Source organism: Callorhinus ursinus, unplaced genomic scaffold (genome assembly GCF_003265705.2).
Source record: "Callorhinus ursinus isolate GAN/ISIS: 27379988/994484 unplaced genomic scaffold, GSC_fseal_2.0 scaffold65, whole genome shotgun sequence".
NCBI lineage: Eukaryota > Metazoa > Chordata > Mammalia > Carnivora > Otariidae > Callorhinus > Callorhinus ursinus.
In genome coordinates, this window is record NW_027397127.1 from 7,725,225 (window position 1) to 7,749,663 (window position 24,439).

Genomic DNA, 24,439 nt, shown 5'->3' on the forward strand with positions numbered 1-24,439 from the left:
AGACACATGAAAAAGTGCTCAACATCACTCGGCATCAGGGAAATCCAAATCAAAACCTCAATGAGATACCACCTCACACCCGTCAGAATGGCTAAAATTAACAAGTCAGGAAACAACAGATGTTGGCAGGGATGCGGAGAAAGGGGAACCCTCCTACACTGTTGGTGGGAATGCAAGCTGGTGCAACCACTCTGGAAAACAGTATGGAGGTTCCTCAAAAAGTTGAAAATTGAGCTACCCTATGACCCAGCAATTGCCCTACTGGGTATTTACCCCAAAGATACAAATGTAGGGATCCGAAGGGGTATGTGCACCCCGATGTTTATAGCAGCAATGTCCACAATAGCCAAACTATGGAAAGAGCCAAGATGTCCATCAACAGATGAATGGATAAAGAAGACGTGCTTTTATATACATACAACGGAATATTATGCAGCCATCAAAAGGAATGAAATCTTGCCATTTGCAACATGGATGGAATTGGAGGGTGTTATGCTGAGCGAAATAAGTCAATCAGTGAAAGACATGTATCATATGATGTCACTGATATGAGGAATTCTTAATCTCAAGAAACAAACTGAGTGTTGCTAGAGTGGTGGGAGGTGGGAGGGATGGGTGGCTGGGTGATAGACATTGGGTAGGGTATGTGCTATGGTGAGTGCTGTGAATTGTGTAAGACTGTTGACTCACAGACCTGTACCTCTGAAACCAATAATACATTATATGTTAAAAAGAAGAAGATAGTAAGAAGGGAAAAATGAAGGGGGGGAAATTGGAGGGGGAGACGAACCATGAGAGACTATGGACTCTGAGAAACAAACTGAGGGTTCTAGAGGGGAGGGGGGTGGGGGATGGGCTAGCCTGGTGATGGGTATTAAAGAGGGCACCTGTTGAATGGAGCACTGGGTGTTATACGCAAACAATGAATCATGGAACAGTACATCAAAAACTAATGATGTAATGTATGGTGATTAACATAATATAATAAAATTTAAAAAATGCAAAAATAAAAGATTCTCTCTTCCTCTCCCTCTGCTCCTCCCCCCCAAAAAAGATAAAATGTAATCCTTTCCTACTACCTTACTCTCCAACCCCTTTCTAGCATTTATCACCATCTCTTTTATCAGCAAGCTCTTTTATTTGTTGTGTTCACTCACTTAACCTCATAACCTCAGGACCTAGAATAGTGCTGGGCACACTTAGATGCTCAGTAAATACTTGTTAAATCAAGCAAACAAATGTATGTTTGTGCATTTTTTACCTATAATTTTCAAATACTAGACTTTAAGACATTTGTGCATTATGTGTTCAAATATGAATTCATCTGTATTCCTATTACCAAAGGAGATGAACACAAATATCCTTCCCACAGTGTACATACATATGCACTTTAATGGTGACTTCCTGTTTCTGTGTTACTTCAGTAACTTACACCTTACTGTCTAGGTAAATGTGATCATATATCTGGACTATATTCAAAATTTTAGGAAAATATAAGATCAAACAAGTAAGCTCATATTATTCTTTTGTAATGTGTGTTATATGCAATTTATATATCTTCTTCCTCAATTCTTTGTGATCACTGAATTTCTTTTGCAATAAAAAGTGTGAAAGTGTGTGTGTGTATGTGTGCATTGGAGGGGAGGCAATTTATAATCCTGGCACTTAGCACAATGCTTGCAACATACCATATTTTACTTAATCTAAGATGCCACTAAGAAAAATGCTACCAAGTGAACAAAGACATGACTTCAATTATAAGATGCATATCGATTTTCAAAGATGTTAAAGTATGGGGAAAAAGGGTGTCTTATGATGACAAAATCTGATAGTAGGTGCTTCAGGTTTCATGATTAAATTATAATTAATTATGCAATGAAATAAGGGACAGAATTAAGGTATGGCAACAGTAATCTAGCTCTGGAACCCATATAATCCAGTGTACTGCTCTACTGAGATACAAGAGTGGGGAAATCTCATTGGGAAAAGATATCCTGAGGATGTAGCCAGTGAGGGAACCAACAGTGAGAAAACTCAGTTCTACTCAGTTAATGGTTCGAATAGGCTTCAACAAAGAAGGAGGCATATTTTATGGGTAAGAATAATTTGCCCTGAGCCCGCAGGCTAGTACCAAGGAGGGGAGGAGTTATGTTGGCCTCCTTGGTTGCTTTAATAGAAGAAAAAAGTCAAGGTAAGTAAATCTTTATTATTTCAATATAACTACAACATATTAAATTGCTTTGATGTTATAATTAATGTTATTAAAATGCAAATGTATTTTGCAAAAAAGTAAAAGAACAAACCATATAAAAAATTGAGGGGGTTTCTCTTGACTTGCAAGAGACAAAGCTGATGAGCTTCAGAGGTTTACAGAAGGCTGGCTGAATTATGATCGTTATTACCTGAGTCAAGGGCAAATTGAAGAGAGGGCTCTTAAGCTTTGATTGACTCACAGCATTTCATGGGTAACTAAATCAGTGTTAGCAGAGTCGTTGATATACTAATGCCATCTAGGCTTTGAAAACTGTTTTCTTATATTTAAAGGGGGAATAATTCTTAAAATTAGGAGAGATTGACCAATAGATTTTGTAACTGGGCCTAAAGGCACTGAAAATTTAGTTTGTTACTTCATTCCAGTATCTTCTTTTTGAAATGTGTGTTATTTCATAATAAGCAATGGACTGAGGTTTTAGTGCTTACTAAAAATATTTGTTTATCTGAGACAAGTGAGATGGCATAGCAAGGATTTTAATACAAGAACCAGCATTTCTGGAATAGGTTTCTGATATTGCAACAGGTTGTTGGGAGCCATTAGAATTGTAGGAAGGAAGATTCATAATTCCATTCGATGTTCTCAATAATGACTCACCCTAGACCAATCAGAGTTAATGATTGTAACAGAGTTGTGGTGTGAGTAACCTTTCTGGCTCCCAGAATAACACACTTCAAAATTACTGTGTCCTCCAGAGATCAGCAAGATACTGCAGAGAGATAATCAATCACTGGAAGATAGTATCAACGTAGATGGACAATCCTCATGTTGGAAGAAATTTAAATATCATACAGATTTATCTGCCTGGATTGGTTTAGCTAGTTTTATGTAAAAATAGAGGTCTAGAACAGGGGTCAGCAAACTATGGCCTGGGGGTTCAAATCTAGCTTGCACCTGGTTTTGTACAACCCATGAGCTAAGAATGCTTTTTTATATCATAAATGGTTGAAAAAAATCAAACGAATATTCTGTGATATGTGAAAATTATTTATAAGCAATTCAAATATCAGCGTCTATAAATAAAGTTTTATCCAAACAGAGCCATGCACATTCATTTATATATTGTCTATGACTGCTTTCACACTAAAACAGCATAACTAAGTAGTTGGGACAGATACTGTATGGCCTGCAAAGCCTCAAACATTTACTACTTGGCCCTTTACAGAACAAGTGTACCCCCATGTATTGAATACATATAAGGTTATCTTTCGGTTTTAGGGTTATATCTTTTAACAAAGAGTACATTATTAAGAGATGTAATCATCTCTTTTGAGTTCATTGCTCATGCCATGCTTACAAAGGATTGGCCATTTGGTCTCATAATACAACTTAGTTTCATACTTTCAGAAAAGCTGTAATAAATTCACTACTTTCATATCTGATATTCACCACTTATTTAACCAAAATTTGAGAATATCTGGGGCACCTGGGTGGCTCAGTTGGTTAAGTGTCTGCCTTTGGCTCAGGTCATGATCCCAGGGTCTTGGGATGGAGCCCCGCACGGGGCTCCCTGCCTGTTTCTCTCTTTCTCCCTCTGACCCTCACTCGTGCTTGCTCTCTCTCTCTGGTGCTCTCTCTCAAATAAATAAATAAAATTTTTTAAACCCCCCCAAATCTGAGAATATCTGTACTTCAAGTCCTATTAAGAGAGTAGTATTTCTCAATCTTAATTCTATTCCTGCATACCTGACAAGCAGGACACATTCTTGTCACTGGCTCTGGTGCAGCAGTAAGTCTCCCTTAGGAAGGTAACGGACATTGAATAGGCTGCTTCTCTGGAGTGTACCAGAATCTTATGGAGTGTGGGAAGGTCTCCCTCAGATGATTCTGATAGGCTACCTCTTCCCATCAAGGTTCTATAAGAATCAATGGATCAGCACTAGGTGTTATATGTAAGTGATGAATTGCTGGGTTCTACTCCTGAAACTAATATTATACTATACGTTAACTAAAATTTAAATAAAAACTTGAAATATAAAAAAAGAATCAATGGATCAGTACCATTTATTTTAGTTCTCTAGATTTCATTTATGTATTAAGTTAACCATTAGAGAGCTAAGTACTTGCATTTTGTGATAATTAGGTTAAAATACACTCCTTTACAGAAATGTGTTACTAAGATTTGACCAATTATTATATTGATTATATATTATAAGTTTGATGGAAGAATCAATTATCTGAAGAGCATTTCCATATCTTTAAAAAAGAAAAACTATAGTTGAAAATATCAACCTACTGTTATTCTATCCTATTTAAACAATAACTTCATATGGTAAAATCTGACTTGAGATTTTTTTAAGATTTTTTTTTATTTGACAGAGAGAGAGATAGGAGAGAGGGAACACAAGCAGAGGGAGTGGGAGAGGGAGAAGCAGGCTTCCCGCTGAGCAGAGAGCCCAATGTGGGGTTCGATCCCAGAACCCTGGGATCATGACCTGAGACGAAGGCAGATGCTTAACAACTGAGCCACCCAGGTGCCTCCTGACTTGAGTTTTAATAGAGGAAAAAAATAGGCTTCCTATATATGAGTGTTTGCTTTCTCTGTAATAGGAGATATGTTTACAGACTCAGGAAACATGATTTCTAATCATGGCCTGGGTTCTACCTAGCCAGGGTGTAGGACTAGATGATATCCAAACTTCTTTTAACTTTAAAATTAAATACCTCATCAGGAAAAAAAAAAATCCCCTCTTTTTTCCTGCCAGAAAGTTGACCAAAAATTACTGCCAAATGGTAATATAGTTATTTGCAGGTACCTAGTAATACGTACTTTTTCTGTTTCCTTTGAAACGTTCTGTTTTGTTTTATCCACCTGTGACTTATTTTTCACTGTTTTTATTCCTGTAAACCACCTTAAGTCCTTGAAAACAGGTAGGATATAAAACAGCATAATTGTAATGTGGACTAGAGCTGATTGGACAGAATGACACATTTGCCCTTTTCATTTGATTCTTGCTTTTAAGTGATGTAAAGAGACCAAGTAATACAGTCTAGTAAAAAGAAGCATTTGAAACAGGTCTGACATGTCTAACAGAGGCAGGGGAAAGTCATACTTTTCATAGATTGTACACATACACACAATCACACGTATGTACGTATGTGTGTGAGGAGGCAGAGAAGAGGGAGTGTGAGAGAGTAAAAATGAAAAAGGAATCCTGATAAAAGTCAAGGTAATTCATTCCAGTACTGTAGATGTAAAAATCTATGAACTGCACTTTCTTTCAGCCATTAAATTAATTTGCTAATGACATTTCCTCATTCTTTTATTTTAAGGTAACAAGACCTTCTTTTGAGATACAAATACAAATAAACATTTTTCTTGACTCTGAGAATAGCTTATTTTGGCTATGGTTTTATTTTAGAATTAATTTTTTGTGTACATTTTTCATTCATTGGAAAGAAAGACAAAATTAAATATAAGTTTAAAAATGTGTTGACTTTTTAAAAGTTTTTATTTAAATTCCAGTTAGTGAACATACAACGTAATATGAGTTTCAGGTGTACAATATAGTGATTCAACACTTTAATACGTCACCCAGTGCTCATCACAACAAGTACACTCCTTAATCCCCATCACCTCGTTCACCTGTCCCCTCACCCATCTTCCCTCCGGTCACTGTCAGTTTGTTCTCTTAAAAAAAAATATGTTGGCTTGTGTGTGTGTGTGTGTGTGTGTGTGTGTGTGTGTATACACCTCATCTTTTTTTTTATTGACTTTTAAATTTCTGTAAGTTCTATGGGTACTTCTCAGTTTTGAACAACCTGAGAAAATCCATTTATTTTTCCTTATAGACCAGGGAAGTTTTTTAGCTTCTTTCTGTTGCAACCTGGTTTAGTTGAGAATTTAATTTTTTATAGGGGCTAAACAGACCTCTGTTCATAGGAGCTTCTCTCGATTAGTACCCTTTTTCTCTTTAACCTACATTTTACCTTTCAGTGGTTCAGATACACTGAGAAAGAGGCAGAGAACATGAGCAAGAAAGTGGAGGCTAAAGAAAAACAAAATCAGTTTTAGAAGTAGTCAGGTAGTCAAGGGTGAGGAAAGTTCCCTTGGTTCCCATTCTTCTCTGCCCAAATACTTTCCTAGGACTTGCCAATGTTTAAAGCCCACAATTAGAGCTTAATGTATTCCAGAATTAGTGCTCCATTCCTCCACTGGTTTGAGCTAAACAGGAGCTCTCCTTGGACTTTATTTTTGGGGGAGGGAGCTTAATTTTTTCAAGCAAAATAGTATCATCTATATTGAAAATATATTAAATTAATGATATTCAAAGAAAAGAACACTTCACTTACCTAGGATGGTTACTTCAAAATGTCCAAGGCTCCGGGCACTCTTAAAGTCATCAAGGTTTGGGGGCCTTCCCTCTGGTGGTATGTACTTTGCAGGCTGAGAATTAAACTGCTCAGTAAGAAACTTTCTCTGCTCGAAAATAAATTTTCGTGGAATGCTTTCAGGATAAACATGGCTGTAATGCAGGTGATCTATTAAGCCAAACTTTTTCTCTCTCCACAGCTGACTTTCCCACCTATCGCTTATAGTTTTTCGGGCTTTTCCTGCAGTACTAGTGCTTGCGCTTTCTCGACCTGTTAAAGACACAATGAGATAGATACAATGGACCTGCAAACTAACCAAATTAAGTCATTCAGTACAAAAAAGTACAGATTAATGAGGAATAGTTTAATTAACTTTAAAAATCAAACAACCACATATAAAATGTAAATTGAATGTCCAAAAGATAATTCTTATTAATGTGAAGAGAGAACTAAATTCATTTTCAAAATAAACTTTTCCTCCAAAATATTAAAAACGGATATTGTTTTTCTCTGTTGCTGGAATTATGAAAATTTGTGATTACCTTCCTTATACTTTTTCTGTATTTTATAAACTCTCTTAAATAAACATATATTTCTTTTATATTCAGTGACAAATTCAAGTTAAGTCAAATTCTTAACTCTTATAGACGGGACCACCACTCACTATTGGTGGAATTTAAGCTTCTAATAAAATTTGTTAATCTTTGCTAAAAGGAGCCTGAACAGATACAAAATACAGTCTTTTTCATGGATATAACTCTCCTTCAAGAAAACCACTTATTATATATGATACTCCTTTCAGATCTAAATAACATGGAAAACAAAGAGGGAACTAAACTCAGATGAAAGATCTCTTCAATTCTTGATTTTTTTCTATCAAGTCAATTTATCACTTATGTACAGTTTATCTAACACATTTAGTTTATAAAGCAGAATACAATTTCTCCCCTACACATTATGACATTCATTCATTCATTCATTCATTCATTCTTTCAGCAAATAATTATTGAGCACTTATTATATATATTCCAGTAACTGTGCTAAAGAATTTGGTAAAATAATATTTTAATTGAATAATACACCCTGGGAACTGAAGGCACATGGCAGAATCAGAAAAAATAGATTTTGGAATAAGACTCTCATGTTGTCAGTTCTGCTAGCTGAGACAAACTGACAGCAACTCTGTTTCAGAGTTTACCAAGGTTGCTGAATTGCTTCCTTGCAGGTGGCCTGTGCCTTGGTGCTTATTATTATCCTAGCATAAAAAACCTTGCTAAGGCTGAAGGGGGTTTCAATAGCAAAGTTTCAATGTGGTTAATATACCACTTCTGCTTTTGAAACATACCCTATTCCCACACCACTTTCTTAGTTTTTTAAACCTATCCAGAGACTTACTAAAAATTTCTTATGGGGTAGAGTATTAGACTGAGTTGTAACAGAAAATAAAGAAGTTGAATACACATTTCTTACTCTCCAAGAATTCAAACCACTGCAATATTACAAAAGAGTTTAATTCAAAATTCAGTTGATGAACACACTTAACTTCCTATAATAATGCTTGATAACAAAAAGGATAAAAAATGTAATTGCACATGAAAAAAGAATGGAATTAATCAAAGCCAAGAGAAAAACTCAGTTAATAGGAGTAAACAGAACTGTAGAATGATTTAATCTTTTTTATTTTCTAAAATCGTTCTCCTTTCCCCAAACTAATAAAAGTACGTAATTAGAACAATAAGTAGCTATTACAATGACTCAAGTTATAGTGAACATTTCTGACTTATTTGTTCTAAAATATAGCATGCAAATAACAAGTTATAAGCTATTCCAATTTTTAAAAATTAAATAATTACATCTACCTTACAGGAAAAAAAATCCTATGGCCGACCCTGTCAGGAATAAGTCAGAATATTTGCTATGCTTTGTTTGAGTGTTGATATCAAGGACTGGCAAGGTACAAATGTTTATTTGAAAAATTCCTCTGAAAAATCCTGCTTTGTTTTTTATTTTGGTAACTTGGGACTGTAAGTACCCTACCCTGATTATATGTTCACAATTATTACAAATGGATATGAATTCAAGAGATACTGTCAGTCACTGTGAATAGTAAGATTTCAAAGGCAATAATTAGGAGACAAAAATACATCCAGAGTTCAGGTTTTTCTAAAAATATGATGGAAAATTATGAACTGGAATTCTTTTATTTTTAGTTTGAATACTACTGAAATTACCATATGAAACACATTATGTTTTTAAGCCTAATGCACAACAAAGATACAGGTTAATTCCCTAGTAAAATTATGTTTTTGCATATATATATGTACATACATATATATGATTATGTTATAATTATAACTTATTTTAATGATTCATTTTACCCTAATTTCTGGTGAGAACAGACTTATGTTTTAGTGGGGAAAAATTTTAGAAGACCACGTTAAGGTTGTGAGGTAAAAAAAAAACACAATATAAATGTATGTATGTAGGCATGGTAATTTTGTTTCTTCACAAAATCTACTCTGAGCATTTTATTATATAGATAAAAATGATGGGCAGGGGTGTATGGAAGCATTTGGGAGGGTGAGGAGCTATTTTCTTTGCCTCTTCCCCCCTTTCATCCACTAACTCCACCTTGGTATAAGATCTACAAGGCTAGAAAAGAACAGGGTATTTTTCACTCAGTAGCAAGTATAAAATAGACTTTTAAAAAAAGTGTGTAAGTCAGAGGCTACCTGTAATGTTTTATGATCTCAGTAATACTGTTATTGTCATAATCAACAGTGAAAAATTGAAAGCATTTTCTCTAAGATCAGGAACAAGACAGGATACCCTCTCTCATCACTTTTCTTCAATAGAGTATTGGGAGGCTTAACCACAGCAATAGGCAAGAAGAAAAAAAGGCATCCAAATTGGAAAGGAAGAAGTAAAACTGTCACCATTTGCAGATGACATAATATACATATTATTAAAGTCTCCACAAAAAAAACTGTTAGAACAAAAAACAAATTCAGTAAAGATGCAGGATACAAAATCAATATACAGAAATGTGTGGTATTTCTATACACTAACAACTATCAGAAAGAGAAATTAAGAAAGCAATCTCATTTACAATTGCACCAAAAGAATAAAATACCTAAAAATAAATTTAATCAAGGTGGTGAAAGACCTGTACTATAAGACACTGATGAAAGAAACTGAAGATGACACAAACAAATTGAAAGACATTCTGTCTTCATGGACTGGAAAAATCAGTATTGTTAAAATGTCTATACTACCCAAAGCAATCTACAGATTTTACGCAATCCCCATCAAAATTCCAATGGCATTTTCCACAGAACTAGAACAAGTAATTCTATAAATTTGTATGGAACCACTAAAGATCCTAAATAGCTAGGGCAATCTTTAGAAAGAATAACAAAGCTGGAGGTATCATACTGGCAGATTTCAAACTATACTACAAAGCTATATAGTAATCAAAACAGTATGGTACTGGCATAAAAACAGACACACAGATCAATGGAACAGAACTGAGAGCCCAGAAAGAAACCCACATATATACGGACAATTAATTTATGACAAAGGATTCAAGAGTATACATTGGAGAAAGGACAGTTGTTCAATAAATGGTGCTGAAAAAACTGGATAGTCACATGCAAAAGATGAAACTAGACTGCTAACTTACACCATACACAAAACTTAACTCAAAATGCATTAAAGATTAGAATGTAAGACCTGAAACCATAAAATTCCTAGAATAAAACATAGGCAGTAAGCTCCTAAGGCACTAAGACATCAGTCTTAGAGATGTGTTTCTGGATCTGACTCCAAAGGCAAGGGAAAGAAAAGCAAAAATTAACAAATGGGATCACATCATACTAAAAAGTTTTTGCACAGCAAAGGAAACCATCATCAAAACAAAAAGGCAACCTACTCAATGGTAGGAGATATTTGCATATATCTGATAAGGAATTAATATCTAAAATACAGAAAGAACTCATACAACTTAACAATTTAAAAAAAGAAACCTGATTAAAAAAGGGGCAGAGGATCTGAATAGATATTTTTTCCAAAGAAGACATACAGATGGCCAGTAGGCACATGAAAACAAGTTCAACACCTCTAATTACTAGGAAAATGCAAATCAAAACCACAACAAAATATCACCTCACACCTGTTAGAATGGCTATTATCAAAAAGACAAGAAATAACTATTGGAGAATATGTGGAGAGAAAGGAACCCTAACACATTGTTGGTGGGAATGTAAATTGGTGCAGCTGCTAGGAAAACAGAATGGAGGTTTTTAATAAAATTAAGAGTAGATTTACCATATAGATTTAGCTGTTCCAATTCTGGGTATTTATCCAAAGAATACAAAAACACTAATGTGAAAAGATACATACATCCTTATCTTCATTGTACCATCATTTACAATATCTCCAATAAATATCTTAGAGCATGTCTCCTTGTGTACCCAACACATAGGTCAGAAGGTATAACATATTTGGTACTGTCAAATTACTCAAAAGTAGTAGAACCACATTTATATAAGAAAGGGGAGCATGACTCTTTTTCTTTGAAATACTTACATATTTGCTTATATTATAAAACAAACTTTGGAAAAATACATCATAAAATGAATTAAAAAGTTACCTACAGTGAGTGAGAAGGAATCAGGTGCAGGGAACTAAAGAAAGAAGCTAAACTTCTTTAAATATATATTCTTTTTCTATATTTGACTACTGAACCATGAAAATAATTTAGAAAATTAAGTGTTTATTTAAATAAATAAAGCAATTCTTAAGCATCAAAATAAAAGAAAATAAAACAAAATAAAAGAAATGAACCTAAATATCTATCCATCTGATAGTATAACCATACAGAGAGAATATCACAAATGGCTTTAATGAATAATAATTCATGTATCCCTAGTTGGCATATTTCAAAGACAAAATAATTGCAAAACAAACAAAACAAACCTTCAATTGTTTATAGTAAAATTGTTGATGCAAATGTTCAGGTGATTATTCTGGAATTGTTTTTATATGTGGTGAGTGAAAGCAAACAAATTACTATGTAATATTCTGATTCTATCATCTCCAGGGTCTTCAGACACAAGATTCTTCCAGTGGAAAAAAGCCTCTTCTAGCTTTATCTCCTAAGTAAAAATTCTGTAGTTGTGAATTTGAATTGAAAATATAAAAATGAAATCAAGACATATTTTGTCTTAACTAAGCAACCAACCAGTCAGCTGAGTACATTTTCTAGTTCTGTCCCCTGCAAAGACCTAGAAATAATAACTAAACCAATATCAATCAAAACCCATAACGCCTAATCCGTAGTCCTTAAATACCAGAGCTCTGTGGAGAAATAGCTGATTCCATGTCTGGGGCAGAAAATGTTCACAATGAACATGGATATACTTTGTCAAGCCGGATACTAAAAAGCTATTGCAAACCATTAAAGTCATATCAAAAGGATTCATGAGCAAATTTTCAGAGTTTCCTACTAGTCAAAAATAAAATAGCTTGACCAGTGATGAGGATGGTAATTGCGACAGAAAGAAACACATCAAATATATTTAAATTCATGAGTTTATAACATTATTAAAAATACCAAAAACAAACAAAAGACTAATTGGAGATCTTTGGAAAATTCTAGGTATCCAACTCATTATTTTGAAAATTGATAAAGAGAACGAATCAAGTATCTATCCTGCCTTTCCTCAATGAACAGTATGTTTTAGTAACCAAATAATAAATTAGAAGTTTCTCCTTATAAAGCTATTTCAGCTACTAAATGAAGGAATGATAGAATTAGCTTATGACCACTTTGCAGCCTCTTATGAATTAATGGACCTAAGCATTTATTATCAGCAGCCACTAACAATATAAAGAAACAATAAAACTTTATAAGTTGAGCAAAATGGCAGAGTAGGCAGCTCAAAGCTTCCATTCCCCCACAGAAACATTAAAAAATATGCAGAAAATGTCAGAAATGATTTTGTCAGAAATCTAGAAAATAATCAAATGTTTACAGGAACAAAGGGAATGCCAAATCAAGAAAAAGGTCACTTGCAGGGCGCTGGGGTGGCTCAGTCAGTTAAGTGTCTGCCTTTAGCTCAGGTCATGATCCCAGGATCCTGGGATCGAGCTTCCCATTAGGCTCTCTGCTCAGCAGGGAGTCTGCTTTTCCCTCTCCCTCTGTCCCTTCACCAAATTGTTTTAGCTCTCTCAAATACATAAACAAAATCTTAAAGAAAGGAAAAAGGTCACTTAAAAATATTAGGAAAACTTTGTGGAATTTTTACTTGCCTTTGTCCCACCCTCTCCCCAGCAGGGTAGCATTCTTGAAGAAGGCAACCTGCATTTCTAGTATGGGAGCCTGGTCCAAGGTTCTAGAGGGAGCAGAGCAGATGTTATTCACGAATTATTGTGTAGGTCTGTTCTAACTTGTCTGGAAGCTTTCTGACGGACTGATACAAGAATCCTGTCTCTGTTTCACCTAATCTTGAACTCAAATAGGCTGGAATAGCAGTGGTCATTGCTGGAAAACATTAGAAGGTAGACAAACAACCCACAGACACCTGGGGCAGATTACAGTTAAGACATAAACACCCTAAGGCCAGAAAGGAAAAGCCAGGGACAATGTTTTGTTGGGAAATTGGTGCATTCAAAAGCATTCCTGTATCTTGGGAAATTTAGAAAGCCAAGGGCACACTCAGGGAAAGAGGCATATGCAGAAAAGAACTGAGACCTTAACCTTTTACCGTGGGCTGATTCCTAGGCTAGGTGTAAGTCTAGCTAAGTACTGAAAGAGAGCCTGAATATAGAGCCAATCTGCAAAGACTGGAAGGCTAGAATCACAGTTTTTAGTTCATGTTATTCAAAGAAATACCTGTCAAAAAAAATAGCTTAATACATGCTAAGTAAAAGAAATTTCAATGATCACATGCAACAAGAAATAGCCAGAAAAAATTCTGGGAAACGTCACTAGACAAATGGACTACAACTTTTAAAAATTAATAAACTCTGACAAATCCCGAGAAGAATTTCCACAGTTACCATATTATAATATTTTTATTTCTAGGTTTCGCAAAGAAATCACAATTATACAAATAAACAGGAAAGTGTGGCCCTTTCAAATGAACAAAATAAATTGACAGAAAGAGTCTCTGAAGAAGTCTGAACTTTGAACATTTGATACAAACACTTTAAAACAACTGTCTTAAATATGTTCAAAGGGCTAGAAGAAAACATGAACAAAGATCTAAAAGAAACCAGGAAAATAATGTATGATAAAAGATAGAATATCAATAAAGACAAAGAAATTATAGAAAGGAACCAAATAGAAATTCTAGAGCTGAAAAGCTAAATAATTGAAATGAAAAATTCACTAGAGGAGTCAAAACAGATTTGAGCAGGCAAAAGACAGAATCAGTAAATTTGAAGGTAGTTCATTGATATTATCTAGTTTGAGGAGCAGAAAGGAAAAAAAAAGAATGAAGAAAAGTAAACAGAATCTAAGGGACTGGTGGGAAACCATCAATCAGACCGATATTCACATTATAGAAGTCCCAGAAGGAGATGAGAGAGAAAGGAACAAACATAATGGCTAAAAATCACCAAATCTGATGAAAGTTATGAATGTACCCATCCAAAAAGCTCAATAAACTCCAAGTAGGATAAACTAAAAGAGATCCACACAAGGAAGGTTCTAATCAAACTGATGAAAAACAAAAAAAGGGTCACCAGGAAAGCAAGAGAAAAGTTACTCTTCATGAGTAAGGGAGCCTCATTAAGATTAATAGTAGATTTCTCATCAGAAACCACAAAGTTAAAAAGCAGTAGGATGTCACATTTAAAGTACTGAAAAAAGACCACATCAACCAAAGATTCTATATCCAGAGAAAACAAAGGCAGTGGATGATATATTTAAATTGCTAAAAGGAAACAAAAATATGTAAGCCAAGGATTTTATATCCAGCAAAACTGTCCTTCAAAAATGAGGGAGAAAGTAAGACATCAGAAGATTAACAAAAGCTGGAGGAGTTTGTTACCACTAGACCTACCCTACAAGAAATGCTAACAGGAGTCCTTCAGGTTGACATGAAAGGACACTAGTCAGTAATTGAAGCTTTATTTAGAAATAAAGATCTCTACTAAAAGTAACTACACGGGTAAGTATAAAAGCCAGTATAATTGTATTTTTAGTTTGTAACTCTACTTTTTATTTTCTACAAAAAAACAAACATTTATAAAACAAAATACAATATGATTATAAATCATGTTATAGAGCATACAATGTATACAGCTGTAATCTGTGATAACAGGAACATAAATGGGGGGATGTGAGAGTTGTATAGGAACACAATTTTTATATGCTATTGAACTTAAGTTGATATCAATTCAAACTACATTGTTATAAATTTAGGATGTAAAACTTAACCCCCATGGCAACCACAAATAAAATATCTAAAAATATATATAAAATGAAATGTGAAGGAAATCAAATTAAGTCACTATAAAAAACCTACTGAACACAAAAGAAGGCAGTAATAGAGGAAATGAGGGGCAAAAAAGGTATAAGAGAAACTGAAAACAATAAATGGCAGAAACATGTCCTTTTCCATCAGTAATTACATTAAATATAAGTGGCTTAAATTTTACAAATGCAGAGACTGGCAAGTGGGAAAAAACAGGCAAATAGATGCTGCCTATAAGAGACTCAATTTAGTTTCAAAGACACAAATAAATTGAAAGTAAAAGAATAGAAAAAGCAATTTAATGCAAATAGTAACCAAAAGGGAGCTGAGGTGGCCATACTAATAGCAAAGTAAAATTAAAGTAAAAAAAAAAAACTGTTACAAGAGACAAGGGAGAACATTATATGCTGATAAGAGTCAAGTTATCAAAAAGATATAACAACTATAAAGAGGCGGAGCAAGATGGCAGAGGAGCAGGAGACCTGGATTTCATCTGGTCCCATGAATTCAGCCTGATAGGGATCAAACCATTTGGAACACCTACGAACTCAACAGGAGATCGAAGAAAAGAATAGCAGCAACTCTCTGAACAGAAAAGCTACCACTTTCTGGAAGGTAGGACGTGCAGAGAAGTGAATCCGAGGTGATATTCGGGAGGATAGACGGCGGGGAAGGGGGCCTCCGTCCGCCGCTTCTGGCAAGTGATAGAGCCGCAGAACACAAAATCGGAACTTGTAGAAGTCGGCTCAGCTGAGGGACATCGCTCCAGTGGCTAAGCGGGGGGTGGAACCCTTGCGGGAAAGCGTGGTCTCAGGACCCTCAGGGTCACAGAAAGACCGGGGCTGCCTGAGTGCGGCAGAGCTACCATGTATCAGAGCAGGGAAGCCGGCTGCAGAGACGGAGCTGAAGTGCGGGCTCTCAGCTCAGGGTTGCCATAAACCATGATCCATGGCACAGTCGGGCCACTGCTCCTCCAGCAGGGACCCAACAAGCGGCAGAGCCGGGAAGACTCCCCTTCCTCCCCCAGGAGGAGGGGTGGGAGCGCACCGCAGGGATCTCCTGGGTTTGGAGACTCCACACCGAGTTGGATGGCAGAGATAGAAATGCTTGGTCAAAGGCCAGGTGAGCACGGAGACCGGGGAGACGGGAGTGACTGACCACTTTTCTCTGGGGGCGCACTGAGGAGCAGGGCCCCGAGTTCTCGGCTCCTCCAGGGCGGAGATTGTGAGGCCGCCATTTTCACTCTTGTCCTCCAAAGCTGTACTGAAAGCTTGCAGGAAACAAAAGCTCCCGAGAGCAAACCCGAGCAGATGACTTAGCCTGGACCAGGCAATGGCGGGGCAATTCCCCCTCCGGGAAAGACATTTGGGAGCCATGACAACAGGCCCCTCCCCCAGAAGATCAGCAAGAACAGCGAGCCAAGACCAAGTTTACTGATCAATGAGAACGGCAGGACCCCAGCGCTAGGGGAATACTGCACATAGAATTCATGGGTTTTTTTTTTACCATGATCCTTTAGTCTTTCAAAGTTAATTTTTTTAACTTTTTTTTGAATTTTTTTTCCCTTTTTCAACCAACATCTTATCAATCCCTTTTTTAAGAAACATTTTTATTTTTCATTTTTAGAGTCATATTCTACCCCTTCATAGTAGTTACCCTTATTTTTGGCATATATATAAGTTGTTCTCTCTTTAAAATTTCGAGATACAGTTTCTTCTAACAGATCAAAACATACCCTAAATCTCTAGTATATGGCTTTGTTCTAGTCTCCTGCCTGATCATATTCTCTCCCATTTTTTTAAAATCCTCTTCTTTCTTTTTTTCAAACAACTTCTTATCAATTGCTTTTATAAAATGTTTTATAATTTTCATCTTTACAGTCATATTCCATCCCTTCATCGTATCAACCCTGATTTTTGTACATATATAAGTTTTTCATTCTTTAAAATTTTCGGAGGCACTTTCTTCTAACAGACCAAAATACACCCAAAATCTAGCGTGTGGCACTGATCTATGCACCAGCCTGATCATAACTGATCATATTTTGTTTTTTTGTTTTGTTCTGTTTTTGTTTTTATCTTTTTTTCTTTTTTCTTTCTTTCACTTTCTTTTGCCCTGGTTTCAGATCTTTTTTTGATCTGTTATAGAGTATATTTTCTGGGGATGTTATTCCCTGTTAGCATTTTGTTCTCTCATTCATCTATTCTCCTCTGGACAAAATGACAAAATGGAAAAAATCACCTCAACAAAAAGGACAAGAGGTAGTACCGACTGCCAGGGACCTACTCAATACGGACATTAGTACCATGTAGGACCTAGAGTTCAGAATCATGATTTTAAAGATACTAGTTGGGCTTGAAAAAAGCCTGGAAGTTATTAGAGAAACCCGTTCTGGAGAAATAAAAGAACTAAAATCTAACCAAGTCAAAACCAAAAAGGCTATTCATGAGGTGCAATAAAAAATGGGGGCACTAATTGCTAGGATAAATGAGGCAGAAGAGAGAATGAGCAATATAGAAGACCAAATGATGGAAAATAAAGAAGCTGAGAAAAAGAGAGATAAATAACTACTGGATCACGAGGGCAGAATTCGAGAGAAAAGCGATACCATAAGATGAAACATTAGAAAAAATGGGATCCCAGAAGAAAAAAGAGAGAGAGGGGCAGAAGGTATATTGGAGCAAATTATAGCAGAGAACTTCCTTAATTTGGGGAAGGAAACAGGCATCAAAATCCAGGAGGCACAGAGAACCCCTCTCAAAATCATTAAAAATAGGTCAACACCCCGACATCTAAGAGTAAAACTTACGAGTCTCGAAGACAAAGAGAAAATCCTGAAAGCAGCTCGGGAGAAGAGATATGTAACATATAATGGTATAAACATTAGATTGGCAACAGACCTATCCACAGAGACCTGGCAGGCCAGAAAGGACTGGCATGATATCTTCAGAGCACTAAATGAGAAAAATATGCAGCCAGGAATACTATATCCAGCTAGGCTGTCACTGAAAATAGAAGGAGAGATAAAAAGCTTCCAGGACAAACAAAAATTAAAGGAATTTGCAAACACGAAACCAGCCCTACAAGAAATATTGAAAGGGGTCCTCTAAGCAAAGAGAGAGCCTAAAAGTAACATAGACCAGAAAGGAACACAGACAATACACAGTAACAGTCACCTTACAGGCAATACAATGGCACTAAATTCATATCTTTCAATAGTTACCCTGAATGTAAATGGGCTAAATGCCCCACTCCAAGACACAGGCTATCAGATTGGATTAAAAAACAAGACCCATCGATATGCCGTCTGTAAGAGACTAATTTTAGACCCAAAGACAGCCAAGATTGAAAGTGAGGGGGTGGAAAACCATTTACCAAGCTAGTGAACACCAAAACAAAGCTGGGGTGGCACTCCTTATACCAGACAAATAAGATTTTAAACCAAAGACTGTAATAAGAGATGAAGAAGGACACTATATCCTACTTAAAGGGTCTACCCAACAAGAAGATCTAACAATTGTAAATATCTATGCCCCTAACATGGGAGCTGCAAATTATATAAGGCAATTAATAACAAAAGCAAAGAAACACATTCACAACAGTATAATAATTGTGGGGGACTTTAACACCCCCCTCACTGAAATGGACAGATCACCTAAGCAAAAGATCAACAAGGAAATACTTTAAATGACACACTGGACCAAATGGACTTCACAGACATGTTCAGAACATTCCATCCCAAAGCAATGGAATACACATTCTTCTCTAGTGCCCATGGAACATTCTCCAGAATAGATCACATCCTAGGTCACAAATCAGGTCTCAACTGGTACCAAAAGATTGGGATTATTCCCTGTATATTTTCAGACCATAATGCTTTGAAACTAGAGCTCAATCATAAGAGGAAAGTCAGAAAGAACTCAAATACATGGAGGCTAAAGAGCATCCTACTAAAGAATGAATGGGTCAACCAGGAAATTAAAGAAAAATTTAAAAAATTCATGGAAACCAATGAAAATGAAAACACAACTGTTCAAAATCTTTGGGATGCAGCAAAGGCAGTCCTGAGAGGAAAGTATATAGCAATACAGGCCTTTCTTAAGAAACAAGAAAGGTCTCAAATACACAACCTAACCCTACACCTAAAGGAGCTAGAGAAAAAATAGCAAATAAAGCCTAAACCCAGCAGTAGAAGAGAAATAATAAAGATCAGAGCAGAAATCAATGAAATAGAAACCAAAAGAACAGTAGAACAGATCAACGAAACTAGGAGCTGGTTCTTTGAAAGAATTAACAAGATTGATAAAACCCTGGCCAGACTTATCAAAAAGAAAAGAGAAATGACCCAAATCAACAAAATCATGAATGGAAGAGGAGAGATCACAACCAACACCAAAGAAATCAAACAATTATAAGAATATATTATGAGCAACTATATGCCAGCAAATTAGATAACCTGGAAGAAATGGGTGCATTCCTAGAGATGTATCAACTACCAAAACTGATCCAGGAAGAAATAGAAAACCTGAACAGACCCATAACCAATAAGGAAATTGAAGCAGTCATCAAAACTCTCCCAAGAAACAAAAGCCCATGGCCAGTCGGCTTCCCAGGGGAATTCTATCAGACAATTAAAGAAGAATTAATACCTATTCTCCTGAAACTGTTCCAAAAAATAGAAATGGAAGGAAAACTTCCAAACTCATTTTATGAGGCCTCCATTACCTTGATCCCCAAACCAGACAAAGACCCCATCAAAAAGGGGAATTACAGACTAATGTCATTGAATGACCATGGATGCAAAAATTCTCACCAAAATACTAGCCAATACGATCTAATAGTACATTAATAGGATTATTCGCCATGACCAAGTGGGATTTATCCCTGGGCTGCAAGGTTGGTTCAACATCTGCAAATCAACGTGATACAATACATTAACAAAAGAAAGAACAAGAATCCTATCAATAGATGCAGAAAAAGCATTTGAGAAGGCACAGCATCCTTTCTTGTTCAAAACTCTTCAGAGTATAGGGATAGAGGGTATATACCTCAATATCATAAAAGCCATCTATGAAAAACCTACAGTGAATATCATTGTCAATGGGAAAAACTGAGAGCTTTCCCACTAAGATCAGGAATGCAGCAGGGATGTCCACTATCACCACTGTTATGCAACATAGTATTAGAAGTCCTAGCCACAGCAATCAGACAACAAAAAGAAATCAAAGGCATCCAAAGTGGCAAAGAAGAAGTCAGACTCTCACTGTTGGCAGATGATATGATACTTTATGTGGAAAACCCAAAAGACTCCACCCCAAAACTGCTAGAACTCATACAGGAATTTAGTCAAGTGGCAGGATATAAAATCAATGCACAGAAATCAGTGGCATTCCTATACACCAACAACAAGACAGAAGAGAGAGAAATTAAGGAGTTGCTCCCATTTACAATTGCACCCAAAACCATAAGATACCTAGGAATAAATCTAACCAAAGAGGCAAAGGATCTGTACTCAGAAAAGTACAAAATACTCATGAAACAAACAGAAAGAAACAAAGAAATGGAAAGCTCATGGATTTGAAGAACAAATATTGTGAAGATGTCAATGCTACCTAGAGCAATCTACACATTCAATGCAATCCCCATTAAAATACCATCGACTTTTTTCAAGGAAATGGAACAAATAATCCTAAAATTGGTATGGAACCAGAAAAGACCCTGAATAGCCATAGTAATGTTGAAAAGAAAAGCAATGCTGGCAGCATCACAATTCCGGACTTCCAACTCTATTACAAAGCTGTCATCATCAAGACAGTATGGTACCGGCACAAAAGCAGACACATACATCAATGGAACAGAATAGAGAGCCCAGAAATGGAACCTCAACTCTATGGTCAACTAATCTTCAACAAAGCAGGAAAGAATGCCCAATGGCAAAAAGACAGTCTCTTCAACAAATGGTGTTGGGAAAATTGGACAGCCACATGCAGAAGAATGAAACGGGAGCATTTCCTTACATCACACACAAAAATAGACTCAAAATGGTTGAAAGACCTAAATGTGAGACAGGAGTCCATCAAAATCCTAAAGGAGTACACAGGCAGCAACCTCTTCCACCTCAGCCGCAGCAACTTCTTCCTAGAAACATCGCCAAAGGCAAGGGAAGCAAGGGCAAAAATGAACTATTGGGATTTTATCAAGATAAAAAGTTTTTTGCACAGCAAAAGAAACAGTCAACAAAACCAAAAGACAACTGACAGAATGGGAGAAGATATTTGCAAATGACATATCCGATAAAGGGCTAGTATCCAAAATCTATAAAGAACTTATCACACTCAACACCCAAAGAACAAATGATCCAATCAAGAAATGGGCAGAAGACATGAACAGACATTTTTCCAAAGAAGACATCCAAATGGCCAACAGACACATGAAAAAGTGCTCAACATCATTTGGCATCAGGGAAATCCAAATCAAAACCTCAGTGAGATATCACCTCACACCAGTTAGAATGGCTAAAATTAACAAGTCAGGAAATGAGAGATGTTGGCGGGGATTCGGAGAAAGGGGCAACCCTCCTACACTGTTGGTGGGAATGCAAGCTGGTGCAGCCACTCTGGAAAACAGTATGGAGGTTCCTCAAAAAGTTGAAAATAGAGCTACCCTACGACTCAGCAATTGCCCTACTGGGTATTTACCCCAAAGATACAAATGTAGGGATCCGAAGGGGTATGTGCACCCTGATGTTTATAGCAGCAATGTCCACAATAGCCAAAGTGTGGAAAGAGCCAAGATATCCATTGACAGATGAATGGATAAAGAACAAGTGGTATATATACACAATGGAATATTATGCAGCCATCAAAAGGAATGAGATCTTCGCATTTGCAACGATGTGGATGGAACTGGAGGGTGTTATGCTGAGTGAAATAAGTCAATCAGAGAAAGACATGTATCATATGACCTCACTGATATGAGGAATTCTTAATCTCAGGAAACAAACTGAGGTTTGCTGGGGGGGGTCGGAGCGATGGGGTGGCTGGGTGATAGACATTGGGAGGGTATGTGCTATGGTGAGCTCTGTGAATTGTGCAAGACTGTTGAATCACAGATCTGTACCTCTGAAACAAATAATGCAATATATGTAAAGAAAAAAAAAGAAGAAGATAGCAGGAGGGGAAGCATGAAGGGGGGAAATCGGAGGGGGAGATGAACCATGAGAGATGATGGACTCTGAAAAACAAACTAAGGTTTCAGAGGGGAGGGGGGTTGGGGGATGGGCTAGCCTGGTGATGCGTATTAAAGAGGGCACGTTCTGTGTGGAGCACTGGGTGTTTCGCACAAACAATGAATCATGGAACACTACATCAAAAACTAATGATATAATGTATGGCGATTAAGTTAAGAATAAAAAAATTTAAAGAAAAAAAATAACAACTATAAATTAATATGCACCTAAAAACACAGCCCCAAAGTATGTGAAAAAAACTTTTACAGAAGTGAAGGGATAAATAGACAGTTCTACAATAATAGTAGGTGACTTAAATACAGCGCTTTGGATAATGGATGAATATCTACAGAGAAGGTGAGTAAGGAAAGACAGGTGCAAACAGCACTATAAAACAACTAGAACATATATGGAACACTTTTCCTCAACAACAATGGAATACACATTCTTATCAAAAACCACATGAAACATCTCCAGGATAAACCATGTATCAGGCCACAAAACATGCCTCAATAAATTTATAAAATTTGAAATTATACAAAATATCTTGTTTGTTTGTTTTCATTATTTTTAGGTTCATTGAGACATAATTGACAAAACTTGTATATATTTACAGTATACAAGGTGATAGTTTGTTATACGTATATACTGTACAATGATTACCACCATGAAGCTAATTAACATTCATTTCCTCACAGTTACCTTTTTCGTCATAACACCTAAAGTCTACTCTTAGCAAATTTAAATTATTAAATATAGTATTACTAATTATAGCCATTATGCTGTACATTAGATTCCCTAGAACTTATTCATCTTATAAGTTAAAGTTTGTATCTAATGACCAACTTGTCCCCATTTCATACAACCCTCAGTTCCTGGCAACCTCTGATCTCTCAGGTTTTCTGAGTTCTACTTGTTTAGATTCCTCATATAAGTAAGATCATACAATCTTTGTATTTCTATGTATGGATTATTTCACTTAGTACAATGTCCTCCAAGTTTATTCGCATTGTCAGAATGGCAAATTTTCCTTCTACTTTATGGCTGAATGCTATTCCATTATATATAGATAGACAGATCACAATTTTTTATCCATTCATCAGTTGATGGACAAGAAAGTTGTTACCATTATAGGCTGCTGTGATAATGGTGCAATGAACATGGGAGTGCAGATATATCTGTGATACTCTTTTTATTCCCTTTGGATATATACCAGAATTAGGATTTCTGGAGCAAATGGTAGCTTGATCTGTGTTCAGTTTACTAAAGGATCTGCATACTGTTTGCCAAATGGCCATATCAATGTACAATTTACCTTCCCACCAACAGCACACAAGAGTTCCTTTTCTCCATATCCTTGCCAACACAAAGTATCTTCTATGACCAAAATGGAATGAAACTAGAAGTTAATAATTGAAGGAAAACTGAAGAATTCACAAATATGCGGAAATTAAACAATATACTTTGTGTGTGTGTGTGTGTGTGTGTGTGTGTGTGTGTGTGTGTAGTCTGGGTTGCACACTATTAAGGCCCTAACCCCTGACTTGAAAATGGGCAGTAGCTGCAGAGAAAACCTGCAGCAAATGTGGATTTCTTAATTTTTTTTAAATATTGTATTTCTTTATTTGACAGAGAGAGACACAGCGAGAGAAGGAACACAAGCATGGGGAGTGGGAGAGGGAGAAGCAGGCTTCCTGCTGAGTAGGGAGCTCAATGCAGGGCTCGATCCCAGGACCCTGGGATCATGACCTGAGTCGAAGGCAGACATTTAACTGACTGAGCCACCCAGGCGCCCCATGCATTTCTTTAAATAATACACTCTTAAGCAACTAATAGGTCAAGAAGAAATCACAAAGGAAATTAAAAATACCTGGACATGAGTGAAAACAAAAATACAACATAAAGTTTATGGAATGCAGTAAAAATAGCTACCAGAGGGAAATTTATAGCTGAAATAGAATTAAAAAAGATCTCAATTCAACTACCTAACATTATACTTTGATGAATGAGAAACATAGAAAACTAAACTCAAAGTTAAGAGAAGGAAATAATGATGCTTAAAGCAGATATAAATGAAATGGAGAAGAGAAAAATAAGAGAATCTATGAAACGAAAAGTTCATCATTTGAAAGATCAACAGAA

At 36.2% G+C, this 24,439-nt stretch overlaps 1 protein-coding gene across 2 annotated transcripts in view; it reads right to left on the reverse strand.

Moving 5' to 3' along the window:
- RADX (RPA1 related single stranded DNA binding protein, X-linked) overlaps positions 1–24,439 on the reverse strand; it is an 88,743-nt gene that overhangs the window by 13,272 nt on the left and 51,032 nt on the right. For both annotated transcript variants that reach the window (XM_025853677.2, XM_025853676.2), the window contains exon 12: positions 6,566–6,856. In XM_025853677.2, coding sequence (XP_025709462.1) covers positions 6,566–6,856 — 291 coding nt within the window. The remainder of the gene's footprint in view (positions 1–6,565; positions 6,857–24,439) is intronic.